This window comes from Sinohyriopsis cumingii, chromosome 7, assembly GCF_028554795.1.
Source record: "Sinohyriopsis cumingii isolate HCF-2022 chromosome 7, ASM2855479v2, whole genome shotgun sequence".
Taxonomy (NCBI): domain Eukaryota; kingdom Metazoa; phylum Mollusca; class Bivalvia; order Unionida; family Unionidae; genus Sinohyriopsis; species Sinohyriopsis cumingii.
In genome coordinates this window covers 47,706,590-47,724,777 of record NC_142967.1, presented here as the reverse complement: position 1 = coordinate 47,724,777, position 18,188 = coordinate 47,706,590, and the positions used below count along the sequence as shown (strand labels likewise).

Genomic DNA, 18,188 nt, shown 5'->3' with positions numbered 1-18,188 from the left:
TTAATTAGGAACAATTACCAAACTTACGACTTATGATACTGTAATTGGAGCTGTTAAATACAACGCGCTGAGTTTCAGATGGCTGCATTTGATGGGAACACACCTTTTCCAAGCTGAAACTAACACTATCTTCTGATGCTAATATTTTAAAACAGTGTTTACAGTAGCCACTGGTTTGATCATGCAGAACACCCGCTGAAGTTAAGTCTTTGTTAGGGAGAGGCCATTTAATTGTGGGAGGGGGCAAAGACACGTGTTTTGAAACGAGTTTCTTGCTCTGACTTTCTTATATAAAGGACACTGTGCCATTCCTTTTCTTGCTTTAAATAATTCGCATCAGCTATACTATAACATTTTGTATTTCAAAACAAGGCACAATTCCCTCCTTATAAGACAGGCAAAATGTGGCATTTGATAGAAGGTGTTCAGCCACCGAAAAAAAAGCAAAAGTTGAATGAGAATGATGAGGAATAATTCTTATGATAGGGAAAAGCGTAATGGAAAATTTCAGAAGAAATGGACAAAAGACAGGGAATAGCGGAATTATGACAAGGAAAAGAATGTTATGTGGTGTAACGGGTGTACGCAATTCGCAAAAACAAACACACAGAAAACATCCAGTTTTGTTGCAGGTTGTTCGAACTTTAAAATTGAATCGGTAAACGTAAATAAAAGGTGTGTGACATTGTTTTGTGAACAGGACTAGTAAAGATTTGGCAGGACTAGTAAATTTTTCAATATACTAGTCCTTCTGGCTACAAAGAAATTTGTGTTAAATTCAAGCCCTGCACTGGATATACTGGCTGCATATATAGTATATCATTGGCTTAAAAATTGCATTAAACTCATAAATCAAACTTTAAAATGTTGGTCTGACATACAATAAAGACATCATGGTTGCCATTTTGGAAATCTTGATATTACTATTCTTTTTAACTGGCAAATCATTTTGTCAAGGGTTTTCACCAGAAGAGTTCTTATAATGTCTAGATGGTTTCAATATGGCCATCTTGAAAAATGTCCTCAGGTGTATCACCGCTCCAGTGGCCGAGTGGTTAGAGCGTCCGCCTCAGATGCAGGAGGTCGTGGGTTCGATCCCCGGATGAGTCATACCAAAGACTTACAAAAATGATACTAACATCTGCCTCGCTTGGTGCTCAGCATTAAGAGGTTAGTGTTAGGACTGGTTGGCCTGGTGTCAAGATAATGTGACTAGATGGGACATCATGCTATATGTCTGCAGCATGATGCCCCAGTGCTAACATCACTATAAATTGCCACACTGCAGAGATCGTAGCGATATGATTGAAAAACTGTTAAAGCTACGTTAAAAATCCAAATCACACATACACACTCCTGTATTCAGTAAATTCTCATTTTTCAAGACCCCCCCCCATTCTAGAATAGACTCAGAATATTATGAGATATTTACCTTGGCATTTGCATTATATTGCAATGGGAGTGGGGGTTGAATCACCTACTTTTGTGATTAAAAATGCATGGATTCCCAATCAAAAAATCAGATTTCATTTATAAACAAGGAAAAACAATTCAGCTGTTCATTTATAATTTTTAGTCAAACTAATTAGATGTCATGAGAATGTACTAATTCCTAGTACTTGAATTTGGTCTTGTTTTTAGCTCTACTGGTTACATCTCAGCTAGCAAGGGTTCTGATATTATGTTAATCCTATCTACACCTGGTGGATCAGTCAGATATTATTGTGCTTTGGTCTGTGAATTTTATTGGATGTGGCAGCAAGCCACCACATCCAGTCAGTATCAAGTCATTCAAATGTTAACACTGTTCCTACATGATCAAGACAAGGGTAACACACATCTGGAATGGACTTATAAATAAGCAGTTTTCAACTGAACGTCCATGCTTGTACAAATACATATTTTTCCTCAAATACACCTGTAATGGCTTCTGTCTGGTACATAGTTATATTTTCTATGTTAAACTTACAAAGTATCCATCTGAAGTAAATTACCTCCAGCATTTTAGGCTAATATAAAATGCACCCCTGTTACGTTCTATTGGTTAGTTGACAACTTGCCATTACATACTAAGGAAGGCAACTAATCAAATCCAATAGATGTCGCTAGGACAAAGAACTGAAATATCTGATCAATCCACCAAAGTGTAAATAGGGTTAACATATTGTAACCTTGGCTAGCTTCTATTGTCTATCATTTATCTTCTAATGTCCATCTGTCTATTATTATAAGTTTTTATTGCTACTTCTTGTAAACTACTTAGAAAATTGCCACGAAAATATGCAGATTCATTGCATGGTCAAGTTGGTCCTAGATGAAAATGGTATTGCTCACACATTCATTATGGCCATCTTAAAAATGTGTTATTGCTACTCCTCCAGAATGGACCATCATATCAAAATGATGTTCACTTGGTCTTAAAATGGCGTTGATCTGATGTCTAATATGACATACACAGCAGCCATCTTGAAAATAATGGTATTGCAACTCCTACTGATTGGAAATCATATCTTGAAAAAATTGCTTGCTACTCATTTCCAATTGGATAATCAGCATGGGGTTTTCATCAAAATACGTTATTATACCTATGTGGTCATAGATGAAAATGGTGGCTGCCAAACAATCTGTCATGTAGATCTTCTTGTCATTACTCCACCTGAATGGATGATTATTATGACATGGGATTTTCACCAAATGACTTCTAATGATGGCTACTTTTGTCCTGAATGAAAACATTGCCAAGCTGACATTCAATGTATACCACAGTAGCTAATTTGAAAATGTTATAGCTAAAGAATATGAGAGCTAATTTAAACACTTCACAAATAAAAGGAAGAAATGATCTTATCTTGAGTTCCTGGAAATTATTTTTCCCCAGTAGAGTGTCAGTGCCTTTGAGGGACTCTTGTTTCAGGAAATCTCTGGAAATTTACCACTCATCAATATGAATGGACAGGTGCATATTTTTCACTTCTAAAGCAATGGTTTGCTACACCATCCCTCGTTTTTTTAAATACCGGTGGCCTTAGTGGTTAGAGTAGTGCCTCAGATGTATAAGATTGTGGGTTTGATCCTTGGCTGAGTCATACCAAAGACTTATATAAAAATAGTACTAGCAGCAGCCTAACTTGGCACTCAGCATTAGGAGGTTAGTGTTAGGGCTGGTCATTTTAGTGTCAGGATAATGTCTCTTGGTGGAACATGATGCTACATGTCTGCGGTATGATGCCCCAGTGGTAGACATCACTATAAACTACCACACTGCAGACATCATAGCGATGTGACCCAAATTGTTAAAGCTACATTGACAATCCAAAAACATACACACACAAACAAATGGTTCTTAGACTCAGTTTGCAGAATCTGCTTATGTAGTCATGTGTATCAGAAACTCTCACAGTTATGAAGTTTGTATAAGTAATCAATAGAACAAACAAGACAGACCTTGATCTGTTGGCGCATTGTGCATTGGTAGGTCAGGGTCAGTATTGTTTGCAGTTTGACCTGACCTACAAGCATGTACAGTATGTATAAATCAAGATGTCATATTTCCACTGGCAACAGCTGCAAAATCAGCTATTAAGATTTCTGATAAAGTTTTCCATTAATGCTTTGATCATGGGCTCAGTGTGTAGACCGTTACCTTATTGTTTCAGTCTTTTCTCAGCATGAGAATTGTCATATTTTGAAAAGATTATAAACGATTGTTGAATTTAATCAGGAAAGTTTGACAGGTTATTTAAAGAGTTACATGACTTCTTTAAAAAAACAGAATTATTGACTGGACGAAAGTAAAGATATACTTAATTTGTATGCAAATTATGTACCGGTAGTTTACCTTGAAGCCTGAGGTGCTTCTTAATATTTTTTATCTTGTATAGTTTTTATACATGATTTTTTAAAATAACTTTAGAGTTCTTGAAAGCATCTGATTTAATTAATAAATTATTTATTCTGCATTCAGATGATTCAAAGTCTTCTGTTCAAGTTCCCCCCAGAATCCCCTATACTAGTAACCAGTCTTATGAAGGCCAGGTGTCCCAATTAGGCACGCAGGTGACACCTAAAGGAAATTGGTTCCAGCAGGGTTCAGGAGAGGAAAGTATATTGAATCAAAGTGCCAAAACAGAAGATTATGTACTCAATCCCAGGAGGTATATCTTTTTATAATTGCATATATATTTATCGCTTGTAAAAACAAAATTTATGTCAAAATTTTCAATAATGAATTAATGCTTTAGGTAATAGTCATAGTGGAGTTTTAATTCATGAAATATAAGGATCACAGTAACTGAGTAACCTTTAAATTTTAAAAATAGGTTTGTAATTACTGCTGCAAGCATTTGTAAAAGTTCTGCAAATGTGTTGTTGACAAGGACTCATGTGTTTCATGCAATGTCACATTGTTACAAGCTAGGAGTTGTGTTGATTTATTGTTTTTCGCTGTAACAAGCTAGGAGTCACCATGATTTAATTGTTTTTGTTGTTACAAGCTTTAGTTCATTTGTTCAGTCTGTCATATTTACACCTCCGTCTGAACATAGATTAAAATTGTGTGATAAACAGAATGAAGACAGTGTTTTGAATGATTTCTACAGTGTCTCAGGTTTTTTTTTACTGCATATGTCTGTAAATAAAACAAATTTTATGATTATAACATCAACACAGAACAAAACAAACAGAATCAGAAATTTTGTTTATGTTAGCAGAACTGGTTCTACAGTTTATGATTGATTCCCATGAAACAATAAATATTACAGTCATCACTTGAAGATGCTCATATGAACAAGTCACTGTGCTCTTGTTTTTTTTCTTCTCTGAGTTATGGTCCTTTTGGAGTTGGAGCCTGGTCTGTAGCATGACAGAAATTTCTGAATGCAACTACAGTGACAGTTTTCATTGAATCACCATAAAACTTTGAACATATTATAGTTATCATTTGAAGATGTTGACAGATTATTATCCTTGCACACTTTTAGTTAAAGTTATGGTTCTTTTTGTCTGCAGCAGAATGTAGTGTATGACAGAATTTTGTGAAGGTGGTTTTTGATGGATGAGTGTGAAATTTGGTCATCATCTGAAGATGTGCATTTTGACAATCAGATAAAAATGCTTCTCGAAGTTTTAGGTCGCCAGAACATAAGAACAAGTGAGCTTCTGTTCTGACTTTTCATGCATGATATGTAGCCTGTCTGCAAGTAATTACTTGTTGCCACCCTGGAGTCCACATTTCTTATCCAATTTCAGCCAAATTGGGACCATGGGCTATGTCAGCAATAATAAGCTTGATCCACACATATTACTTATCTCGGTTTCTGATTGGTTGACCTTGTTGCCATTTTGGAGGCCTTGTTTTGGATCTGATTTTGATCAACTTGGAAAATATGCTCGTATCATACAAATCTAGACAGTTTAGTAATAAGTGATATCCAGGGATGTTAATGGTCTGGCTCAGCATTTGATTGGCTAACCTTGTTACCACTATGGAGGCCATATTTCTAAACCAGTTTTGATTAAAGTTGAAATGTGTGTCATCAAGATCTTGGTTGAGCTAGAGTCATACTTACCAATAAAGCAAGCTTGCATCTGATTGACTGAACTTGTTATTATAGAAGAGATGATTCTGGTTCAGTTTTGATCAGACTTGGAATATGGACTTATATCTGACATCATGCATGAGTTTGATAATGAGCAAGCTCTATGCATATTAATGGGGTAGTCTAGTATCATATCTTTGGGTGATAGTTTATAGTAGTTTTGTGTTTTCAGTGCTACATAAGACAGGTTAATCAAATGGCAAACTGTTATGCTATGTAAGCATGGTGTGCAATAACAGACACATATAGCCAGCTTCTTGCTAGTTATTGTTCATTTTTACTTTGAGCTGAATGTAGTCAGTGACAGTGTCTTGTTACACAACCAATCTTGATGGATCACTGTGTCAGTGACAGTGTCTTGTTACACAACCAGTCTTGATGGATCACTGTGTCAGTGATGGTGTCTTGTTACACAACCAGTCTTGATGGATCACTGTGTCAGTGATGGTGTCTTGTTACACAACCAGTCTTGATGGATCATTGTGTCAGTGATGGTGTCTTGTTACACAACCAGTCTTAATGGATCACTGTGTCAGTGACAGTGTCTTGTTACACAACCAGTCTTAATGGATCACTGTGTCATTGATGGTGTCTTGTTACACAACCAGTCCTGATGGATCACTGTGTCAGTGATGGTGTCTTGTTGCACAACCAGTTTTGATGGATCACTGTGTCATTGATGGTGTCTTGTTACACAACCAGTTTTGATGGATCACTGTGTCAGTGACAGTGTCTTGTTACACAACCACATATAGATGGATCACTGTGTCAGTGATGGTGTCTTGTTACACAACCAGTCTTGATGGATCACTGTGTCAGTGATGGTGTCTTGTTAGACAACCAGTCTTGATGGATCACTGTGTCAGTGATGGTGTCTTGTTACACAACCAGTCTTGATGGATCACTGTGAAACGTACATAATATGTTTTTAATTTGAAGATGCACATATTAACCAATCGCATTGCTTCTTTTTCTTACTTGGAGTTGAATGTAATGCATGACAAAATCTTCTAAACACAACTAGTGTCAGATTTTGGTGGGTCGCCTTGAAACATTGTGATTTTCAACCACCATCATAGGATCTTTATATTCACAGATCATTGTGATCTTAAGATTTTTTTAGAGCTATTGTCATTTATGTCCAGCAGCTGAAGGCAGCGCAACACCTAATTTTTTAATGCAACATGTCTTGCAGTTTTGTAGGGATTGCTGTAAAACTTGATGCTTATTAGGTTCATCACAAAAAGATGCAGTTGTTGCCAAATCTTAATTCTTGGATTTTGTCATTGCCGTTTTGGGTTACATTATTTTGTGAATGTAATTTTATATGAATTTGGTTTTTATATCATAGTCATAATTAGAAAAAATTAGAAAATATGCATGTTGACACTAGTTTCAGAAGAGTTGTGCCTCTTTTTTCACTTTAGACTTAACTTTTTTTATCACAAGGTAGGATTGCACACAGGAGATGCAGGTATTCAAATTAGTCAAGACTTCCTTTAGATATGAGTAAATGTTTTGATCATTTACAATGAGACCATTTTCAGTCTGATTGAAAATAAATTATACATTGTATGAACTACTTTTCCTAATTCAGGTGTTTAAAACCCAGTGGAAAAATGTTGCTTAACATTTCTTTCTATTTATGTGGTATTTTAAAAGGATTTTAGTATCATACTTGCATCCACTTAAGTCAGAAAAATAATATTATGCTAATATTATGCATCCGGTCAATTTGCAGCTCTGCTCCTCAGGTTACAGAGTATAGGTCACCAAAGCAGGGGCTCCCTTCAGGATCCCTGGATCTCTCTGAAGTTGAACCTGACATTGAAGAGTACAGTTGGATTGACAAGGTATAGCCATATTCTTGCACCACATTTTCAGATTCATTGTTCATTATTTATACAGTATATAGTATTTATCTGTGTTGTGCCTGGGGTTCATTCTTTTTAAAAACTTCTGTCATGTATCATAAGTGTACCACAAAACACTGGGATTTATATCCTTTGCGGTTTCAATCTACTGGTGGAGTTTTTTGCATGTCATTTCCTCTAAAGTGAAAAAATATTTTGGTATCTTCTAATTGCCAAGTATGGGTTTGTTGGAACTTTAAGATAAGAACAAAACCTGTCGTTTCAGATGCACAGGTTATTCTGGACCTTCATTTGCACACTGTAAATAATTTTCCAGTCAATTAAGAATGACTGGGGAAACAATATGGCATGGATGTGATTAGTCAACTACTTGTCATTGATTTTCAGGGTCAAAACAATTATTGAAATATTGTAACTTGGTGTTTGATATCCAAAGCACCGACATCTGAACAAAAAAGCATATAGCCAACTTATCATCTCTCATGGACCCTATTATCCATGTAGGAACAAAAGAATTTATAACCAGCATATCTTGTCACCAGGACCATGTCATTGTTGTAGCAGCAGAAGAGTTGATAGCCAGTCAATCTAGCCTCAATGACTGTCATCAGTGTAGAACAGTAGAGCTTATGGCCCGCCAGTCTAGCCTCAATGACTGTCATCAGCGTAGAACAGTAGAGCTTATGGCCAGCCAGTCTAGCCTCAGTGACTGTCATCAGCTTAGAACAGTAGGGCTTATGGCCAGCCAATCTAGCCTCAATGACTGTCATCAGCGTAGAACAGTAGAACTTATGGCCAGCCAATCTAGCCTCAATGACTGTCATCAGCATAGAACAGTAGAACTTATGGCCAGCCAATCTAGCCTCAGTGACTGTCATCAGTGTAGGAGCAGGAGAGCTTATGGCCAGCCAGTCTAGCTTCAGTGACTGTCATCAGTGTAGGAGCAGTAGAGCTTATGGCCAGCCAATCTAGCCTCAGTGACTGTCATCAGTATAGGAGCAGAAGAGCTTATGGCCAGCCAGTCTAGCCTCAGTGACTGTCATCAGTGTAGGAGCAGGAGAGCTTATGGCCATCCAATCTAGCCTCAGTGACTGTCATCAGTGTAGGAGCAGCAGCTTATGGCTAGTGTATATACCCTATTTACCGCATATGTTGAGACACGAAAAAAAATTTTTTTTTCATGTCCCAGAACTTAGGGTGCATTTTTTTAACCTACATCATGTGTCCCAAGACTTAGAAAATGAAATAAACTGTGTTCAGTTTACCCCCTCCCATCGCAACCGGCCAAACCACATGTTACAATAATAGATAAATAAAATGCTTATTTGATAATAAAATGATAGAAACTAACCTTGTACTGTTATGATTTATTCACTTTTTGGGTCGACATTAGCATTTAATTAAAGGAAAAATATATCCACAAACTCCGTATAAGGTAGCGCATGCATCCATAGTGTTATCACTTTTCGTCAGACTACACAAGACGTTGGTTGTTGACATGAATATTAAGAAATGAATCATGTTTGGTTGTCCTCAAAGGTTTGAATGTCATGAGAATGAAAACTGGATCCTGCAAATCACATATGAATGAGAGAGAGTGAGAATTATCAATCCCATTGCTCGACAGCACCTGCCATTCATACATGACATGGTGTAAGGTACAAAATAACCAAGAGTTTATTATATCTAGGTTAACAATATGACAATATCTCGCAAACTAAAATCATTATTAGAAATACATTCAATGAGTACAAATGACAATCTTTTTGATTCCATGGGTTACAAAAAGTATTATTAAAGAAAGTTAATGCTGTGTATGCTATTTACACTGAAGAACTCTAAACCTGTTTGTGAGTTATGGCTACGGATGGCATATAAATGAAAGCCCAGGTATTAAATAAAAACACCTTGTAACAGCCATAAACTCATTGTTTGAACTTACCGGTAGGCTATCAGATACAAAGGTTAATTTATTACAAAGCAAGCCAACCCCAGAAGCAGACTTTGGATTCCTTTCAGTGTGGGGATTTGTTTTTAACTATACATATGTATACAAAGTCAACCGACATGGGGAAGACAACTTTCATTTCTTTATACCAGTTTTCACTGGGATTTTGAAAATAAATAGAAACAATGGAACACTTTGAAATGATAACTTCTCGCACATTTACACAAAAAGTGATTCCTCGCGGTCATTGTTATCACATACATAGCTATATAAAGGGGAATAAAAATGAAACAAAATAAACCACATTATAGATCTCCGCTATTATGGATAAGTTTGTGGTGCGATACTCATGCATGGAAAGAAAATGCATTCAATTCAAAAGTGTTCTCCATGGTATAGCAGTGTTAGGGACCAGCTTCGCACTGCTAAAAGAGACCGCCGTAAAGCTGAGAGGCTCTGGCTTTCCACCAGACTCACTATTCATAAGCAAATCTATGAAGTCGCTAAGAAGAATGTCACAGATATAGTCCATGCAGTGAAATCAGCCCACTACACTTCTAAGATCATGGAAAGTTCCAGCTGCAAAGAGCTCTTCGAGATTACTAACAAGCTAATGTCAAGGAACAAATCAACACCACTTCCAACTATCTTCTCTCCAGTCGACCTTCTGGACATGTTTGCAGATTTCTTCTGTGACAAAGTACAAATCATTAGAGATAAGCTTGACACCACAATTTCAATTGACTCGTCATCACCATACAGTTGGGATACAGAATTTGAGCGGCAACCATTAGCAGCATTTGAACCTGTCTGTATGGATTTCGTTCGTACAATCGTGATGAAGAGTGCACCAAAGTCTTGTGAACTTGATCCAATTCCAACATCACTGCTGCTTGAGTGCTTAGATCCAGTATTGCCTTCACTAACTGATGTTATTAATACCTCACTCTCATCTGGGGAATTCCCATCATTTTTCAAAACTGCCATTGTAAAGCCTCTGCTGAAGAAACCAACACTAGACCATAACGGTTTAAAGAACTACTGCCCAGTTTCTAATCTCCAATTCATATAAAAAATGTTTGAAAAGGTTGTTCTATCCCAGCTTGTATCTCATCTAAATTCAAACAGTCTTTTTAGCAATGTACAATCTGCATATCGCCCTTGCCACAGTACTGAAACTACTCTTCTAAAAGTGGTTAATGACATTCTCTCTGCATTGGATAGCGGAAAGATTACAGTCCTCACCCTCCTTGATTTGTCTGCAGCATTTGACACAATAGACCATTATATATTACTTCACCGTCTCCAGCATGTATTTGGCATTCATGATACAGCCTTACTGTGGTTCAAGTCCTACTTGGTCAACAGGACACAAATTGTATCTGCAAATGGAATACACTCCAGCCCAGTTGATCTATGTTGTGGTGTTCCACAGGGGTCTGTTCTTGGACCTGTTCTCTTCATTCTGTACACTCATTCGCTCTCAAGTGTCATAGATCATCATCCAGTGTCTCACCAATTGTATGCTGATGACACCCAAATATACAAATCTAGCCATCCAACTGAAGTTGATGCTACTATCCAAGGTGTAGCATTTCTGTTGTGAAGTCATGGATGACTTGTAACAAGCTGCAGATGAATGATGATAAAACTGAGGCCATACTGATCAGAACACAAAGACTTTCTCATTCACATCCTTTACCTCAAACAATAAATATCAGCAGTGCCAACATTAAATTCACACAATCAGTACGAAACCTAGGTGTTACTCTGGGCAGTACTCTCACATTGCACCAACATGTCATTAACATATGCAAGGCTGCATATCTTGAGCTGAGACACATCAGTTCAGTTCGCAAGTATCTTTCAGTTGATGCCACTAAAACACTTTCTGTGTTCATTAGTACTTTCAAGACTGGACTATTGTAACTCAATTCTGTCTGGTTCATCTCAATATCTACTCCAGAAACTTCAAAAAGTTCAAAACACAGCTGCTCAGATCATACTTAGAGTACCACGATCAGAGCACACCTCCCCGCTGCTCTGTACTCTACACTGGCTATCCATTTGATCCAGAATCAAACACAAAATTTGCTCTCTGTGCTGCATTTCACTGTCGGACTCTAGTCCAACATACCTATCTGACCTCACCCATGTGTACACACCAGCAAGATATTTACGCTCCTCTTCTGACAATCGTATACTCATTATTCCAAGTATGAAAACAAAAGTCATATGGACAGTGTTCTTTTGCATACCAGGGCCCAGCAATGTGGAATGAATTGCCCACTGAACTTAGACACAAAGACACAGTGATCACGTTCAAGTGGGCTCTCAAAACTCACTTATTTCAACAAAGACCTAATAATGTTTCCTACCTGAAATATTCTCAGCATGTTTTTTATTTTTTAATGTTTTTCTAATTTCAAGGTGTTTGTTTTTGTAATAATATTATTATGTTTTTTATCTTATAGGTGTTGTCTAATGTTGTAAAGCGCTTAGAGCTTCTAAAGATTAGGCACTATACAAAGTCCTCATTATTATTATTATTGTTATTGCCTAAAGTTTCACCTAAGAGGCCCTTAGGTCGACCAAAAAAGTATGCTAGAGAAGATGAGTGCGATGTAAAAAAAAATGAACCAGGTGCAAAAAAGAAATTTGAGACCCCAGTCAGGAGAGAGATGATGCCTATGAAAATGGTGATGTCAGGCAAGGGCATTACAAGTGTTTTACATTAAAGCAAAAAGAGAAAGTTGTAAATTCTCAAAATTGCTCGGAATTCGAGTAACAGCAAGGCAATTCAAAATTCCCAAATCAGCCATTGCAGATTGGTTAAAAATAGATTTATCTCAGCAGCTGAATGAATGGGGACATTTAGCAAGGAGTGGGAGACCAGTATCATATGACAGTGAGTTAGATGGAAAAATTGCAAAGTGGGTTCTCATCCAACTCGATCTGCAGATCCCTGTTAGTGTGGACACTACATGCGCTTATGCCAATGAATTTGTGTCAAGTGAACATCCATAAATTGAGTTTCAAGCCAGTAGGAACTGGGCAACAGGTTTTTTAAATATATTAGCGGCATTCACGTTTGTTCAGCAGTACTTGGATTATGTCAGATATCACTGCTGTGTAAATTAAAGATATTCGAATTGCTTTGGGACAAGCCAGATCTGATCCGAAAATCCTTTAAAGTTTGTGGTATTAACAATAACTTGAATGGATGTTAGGACAATAAGAGATACTGAATGTGATGGCAGCAACAGTGAAGAGGACAAATTTGATGGATTTGAGCCTGAGGAGGTTGAGTGGGCAATTAATAATGTGGACAGATTGAAGGACTTCAATTAAATATATTAGCAGCATTCAAGTTTGTTCAGCAGTACTTGTCATTATGTCAGATATCACTGCTGTGAAAATAAAAGATATTTGGTTTTGGAATTAGTATGTTTATCAATCACTCCGTACCGTCACTATCTACCAATATCTCTCTCTCTTTTGCTCTCGCTCTGAATATATTTTAAGTAATTACAGCAAAAAGTTTATACTGTGCTCATCAATAGTTATTTTGCCAAAATAAGGCATGTAACGAGCACGAACGGCAAATAAACCTTGACATTTTATTTTTTAAAAACTTTGTTGAAGCATAAATTAGAACTCATTCTCATATACACAAACGATTCATTCTTACCTGAAGTCTTGTTCTTAGCAAATTTGCATCTGGGAAGAAAATGTGAACAAGCAAAACTCAGCATTTTCTTTTTTAAAGTTTCTTTAATAAAATTTACATTTGAGTGCGTTTTCCGACATGTAGTTTTCTAATGATTTAAAAGGTGTCCCACAACTTATGACTCGAAAAAAATGATGTGTCCTAGAACATACAGTGCATCAAAAAATTACTTTTAAAATAAATGTAATGTGTCCCAATAACCATGGTGTCCCAACATATATAGTAAATACGGCAGTCACAAGGATCCTGTCATTGATTTAGAAACAGAACTTATTGTCTGCCTTTCTGATATCAACAACTCCTTCAATAATGTAAAAACAGAAGAGCCTACACGTAGCCTATCTGATCTCATGTACACTATAGAAGTAATGTAGCCATGAGCCAGCCTATCATTTCCCAACAACAGTTCTATCATTTATATCAGAACCAGAAATTACTAGCTGGCGTATCTAGTCTCAAGGACCCTCCAGTTGATGTAGGAACAATTGAGCCTATAGTCGGCTTATATGATACCAAGGACTGAAACATTGCTGTGGCAGCAGGTGAACTTATAGCCAACCTCTTTAATCTAGGATACCCAATCTCTTATGTAGAAATAAAAGAGCCTATAGCCAACCTATCTTAGCTCAAGGACATTGACATTATTACTGGAACAGTTGCAGTTATAGCCAGCCAATTGAATCTCAAGGACTTTATCTTTGATGTGGAATAGAAGAGCCTTTAGCTGGACAATCTGTAGGACTGTATGATTCATGTAGGAACAGAAGTGTCTGTAGCCAGGATCCTGTCATTCATGTGGGAACAGAAGGGTCTATAGCCAGGACCCTTTTATTCCTGTGGGAACAGAAGAGTCTATAGCCAGGACCCTGTCATTCATGTGGGAACAGAAGAGTCTGTAGCCAGGACCCTGTCATTCATGTGGGAACTGAAGAATCTATAGCCAGGACCATGTCATTCATGTGGAAAAAGAAGAGTCTATAGCCAGGACCCTGTCTTTCATGAAGAAAAAGAAGAGTCTATAGCCAGGACCTATCATTCATGTGGGAACAGAAGAGTCTAATGTCAAGACCCTGTCATTCATGTGGGAACATAAGATTCTATAGCCAAGACCCTGTCATTCATGTGGGGACAGAAGAGTCTTTAGCCAGGACCCTGTCATTCATGTGGGAACAGAAGAGTCTATATTCAAGACCCTGTCATTCATGTGGGAACATAAGATTCTATAGCTGTCCTATATAGTCTCAAGGATAAATGCTATACTACTTAATTTTAAGTTTAAGACAGGCTTTAAATTTAAATGCAGCCAAACTTGTCATTGTAATGTTGAAAGCTGCAAAAGGAACCAAAGTAATAGCTAGGCTATCTAGTTGCTAAGACCCTATGATCCATGTTGGAACATAGGAGTCTATAGCCAGGACCCTGTCATTCATGTGGGAAAAGTTGAGTCTGTAGCCATATTATATAGTCTCAAGGATAATTGTTATACTTGATTTAATTTTGAGTCAGGCTTTAAATTTAAATGCCCCCATATTTTTCATTACAATATTGAAAGGTGCAAAGGACTTAAAGTGTAAAATAATTTTGCATGATACCCAGAAAACATCACTGACTTGATACATGTGCTGCTGAATACAATTCCAGTATGAATTAGGTAGTATTAAAGTGTAGCTGGGTAACAATTCATTACTGTTGATGTCAAGGTCAAGTTTCAGTTTGATAACTAAGAGATAATTAGAAAAGAAATGCAGTGACTTCAACAAAGTTAAGATTCCATGTTGAATTATTTAGTGTATAACTTGCTGCATGGAACAGGCATATTGCAGGGGTTATTGCTGATATTTCCGAGGATTAAAACCTTTTAACACTGACAATGAGTTTTGCTCCATTACCCATCAATTTTGTCATGCCCATGTTAGTGGTAAGTGAGGATATGAGTCATTTTTCCAATACTAATATCGTGAACAGTTTATTATGGTATAGATTAAAGCTTCTCATTTGCATATATATATTAAACCCCTTGATGGATTTTCTTCTTACTTTGGTAGACTCATTTTAAATCCATGGCAATTCATTCCGTGACATTCTAACTTTCCCACATGATCTTATGGTCAAGGTCACAGTCATGGAAGGTTGGCTTTAAAGTTGTTTTTTTTTATATTCAAAAAATTGATTTCTTTATATTTAAAACCCATTGATGGATTTTCTTTGCATTTAGAATGAATATTTATGAAGATAAGAATTCATTCTGCATCATGCCTTTTGCTCCTTTGTAATCACAGAGCTAAAAGTGCATTTTGCTAGGCAAATGGGTACCTGAAATACAGATGATGAAAGAATGCTGGGAAAAAATAGTTTGGTATAGAGGAGAAAGGAATGAGACATGGATTGGAAATGGATTAATTAATCAAAGGATAAAAGGACGACAGATGAAGCAGTTATATCCATCAGTGGTCAGTTTATTAAACCACACAGATAGTGAATTAATATCGATGTTTATAAGCTGATGTTACATGTAAAATGGAAATGATTACACCATATCTTCATAAGATTTCAATGTGGCTATAAATGACAGTTATCAGTTGATGATGAAAGTGTAAATTATGATTTTGGCCGCAGCTGGAGGAGTACCTTACATTGAGATTTGGGAAAATAGGTTGAAAAGATCCAGTTATATCATACTCCTGAGTTGAGTGGTGGCCTAGTGGTTAGAACTTCTGCCTTGGATGTGGGAGGTCATGGGTTCAAAACCCAGCTGAATCATACCAGAGACTTATAAAAATGGTACTAACAGCTGCCTTGATAGGTGCTCAGCATTAAGAGGTTAGTGTTAGGACTGGCCGGCCTGGTGTCAGGATAATGTGACTGGATTGGATATCATGCTACATGTCTGCGGCATGATGCCCCAGTGCTGTGCATCACTATAAAGTGCCACACTGCAGACATCATAGTGATATGACTGCAAAATTGTTAAAGCTACATTAAAAATCTAAATCACACACACACACACACACCTGAGTTGTGAACTAGGAAGCCACATATAATTTTGTTCATTATAATGGATTACTTGTTCAGCAGTCCCTTTACCACACTTTTTGATTAAAGACTTGAATGTGCATTTAGAAGCATCTCAAATGTCAGTTGATTGATTAAATGTCTTGAAAAAGGATCAAAGGACATGATGAGAGATGACATATGGTTGTAGAAACTTGGTTGGTCTTCAGTCATGAGCACAGCAGGGGAAACAACTCATTGTATACAGACCCTGAAATGGTTAATTGAACCAAATCTGTATTGGCACTTCACTTGTATTTTAAATTCATTCAAAACATGTTTTGTTTGCATTATTTGGTTACCAAAGTTTTTAAATTTCTAGGAATTGGAAAATTCAAGTATCTCAGGCATCTTGATCAGAGACAATAAATATCATACAAAATACAATAGACAAATGGCCATGGATGAGTTGTGGCCACATAGAAAACATGGATTAACCCCACCTGTAATAAATATATTGTGTATATGTCAGCAAATTTGTCTATTTCATTCAACAACAAAAATTCTATTAATACTGCCACCGTATTATCACCTTGTTAAGTTGCATTTGTTATGTCTGCTTCAGCAAGAACAATGCCATGGATTTTAGCTAGTGAAGGAAATGCCATTGTGAAGAATTTCATCATGGATTATCATGAAAATAAGTATTTTTTAATTATGAAAATTTAGCAGAAGATTGAATATAATCAATTTTCAAATCCATCATGTTTCATTTATCATTAATCATTATGTGTTTTGCATATGCATTCCATTTTAATTTCATTGCTGAAATTACCAGTTTCAGGCTCTGTATCTGTTCAGAAGACCATTATATGATTTGGAAGTGGAAAATGACATGCTACAGAAAATTCAGAAATCTAATTTTATGTGATAAAAGGATGACCATGCCACATTATACAGTCTTATCATGGTAAAATTGTGTTTAAGAAATGCCATGCTACAGAGGCCTTTAGAAACATAAGTTTGTTTGTGTATGTATGTGTGTGTCTATATATATATATATATATATAGAGAGAGAGAGAGAGAGAGAGAGAGCTGAAATGAAATTTTCTAAATCTCACACAACCTTATTTAATGTTCCACTTATACTTAGTAAAAACCTCCCTGATGCTTGGGAGGTTTAAGGTTACATATGAGGTATTACATGTGCACCATTTATTTGCATTCCAGTCTGCTGGGTCAAGAACACGGTACCAGAAACCGTCAGAAGTTCTGTGTATTGATGCATCTCGGCAGACCAAAGACCCAGATTTGTCCGAAGTTGACATAGTAGTGGGTGTAAAACAATCTCCGGTGAAAATTGTCTGTCACTCTCCATCTTCTGTGAAACGTAGTTTAAGGTACAGATAGGATAACACTATTTTAGCTTATGGTGTGACATTTCATCAGTCATGCATGCTGTATTTGTTGATATTTGCTATTTTCATTTTCTCGAAGATTGAAGTACAAAGCTTAATCCGACATTGTAGAAGTATTCTATGGTAAATTCTCTTTAAAAAATGTGTTTATTGCATACAGAGAGCATTATAGTGGCATGTAATGTGTAACACCTCATTTGAAATACTCCTTACACTACATTTTCATACACAGGCACCAAAATCCTCAGTTAGTCTAATTGTGTTTCACCAGCACTAATAAAGGGTTAAATGTAAATATCAGTTTAACAGCAACAGCTGCATTACATTTAGAAAACTTGTACCATTGTCTCATACTCCTACATGTATAAGATTGTGTTTTTCAGGTTAGAATATCAGTCACTGTCTTTCATCACCAGACTACCCTTTTTTGTCAATGACTTTAACTGCGGTCTTACAACACACAAACTGGCATCAACTCTCTGATTTTCTTCACTCAAGAATTGTTTCACAGTAATCAAGATTTATAGATTACTGCATTTGTATGGGAAAATATGAACGAGTTTTTGGATGGAATACTTCACGACCTTGGGAGTGCAGTATATCCTTCCGACAAAACGAGTTCATATTGTC

At 36.7% G+C, this 18,188-nt stretch overlaps 1 protein-coding gene across 2 annotated transcripts in view; it reads left to right on the top strand.

Moving 5' to 3' along the window:
* Positions 1-18,188, top strand: part of LOC149795157 (uncharacterized) — a 106,569-nt gene that overhangs the window by 20,273 nt on the left and 68,108 nt on the right. For both annotated transcript variants that reach the window (XM_089964884.1, XM_089964885.1), the window contains exons 3-5: positions 3,965-4,154; positions 7,339-7,450; positions 17,371-17,540. In XM_089964884.1, coding sequence (XP_089821010.1) covers positions 3,965-4,154; positions 7,339-7,450; positions 17,371-17,540 — 472 coding nt within the window. The remainder of the gene's footprint in view (positions 1-3,964; positions 4,155-7,338; positions 7,451-17,370; positions 17,541-18,188) is intronic.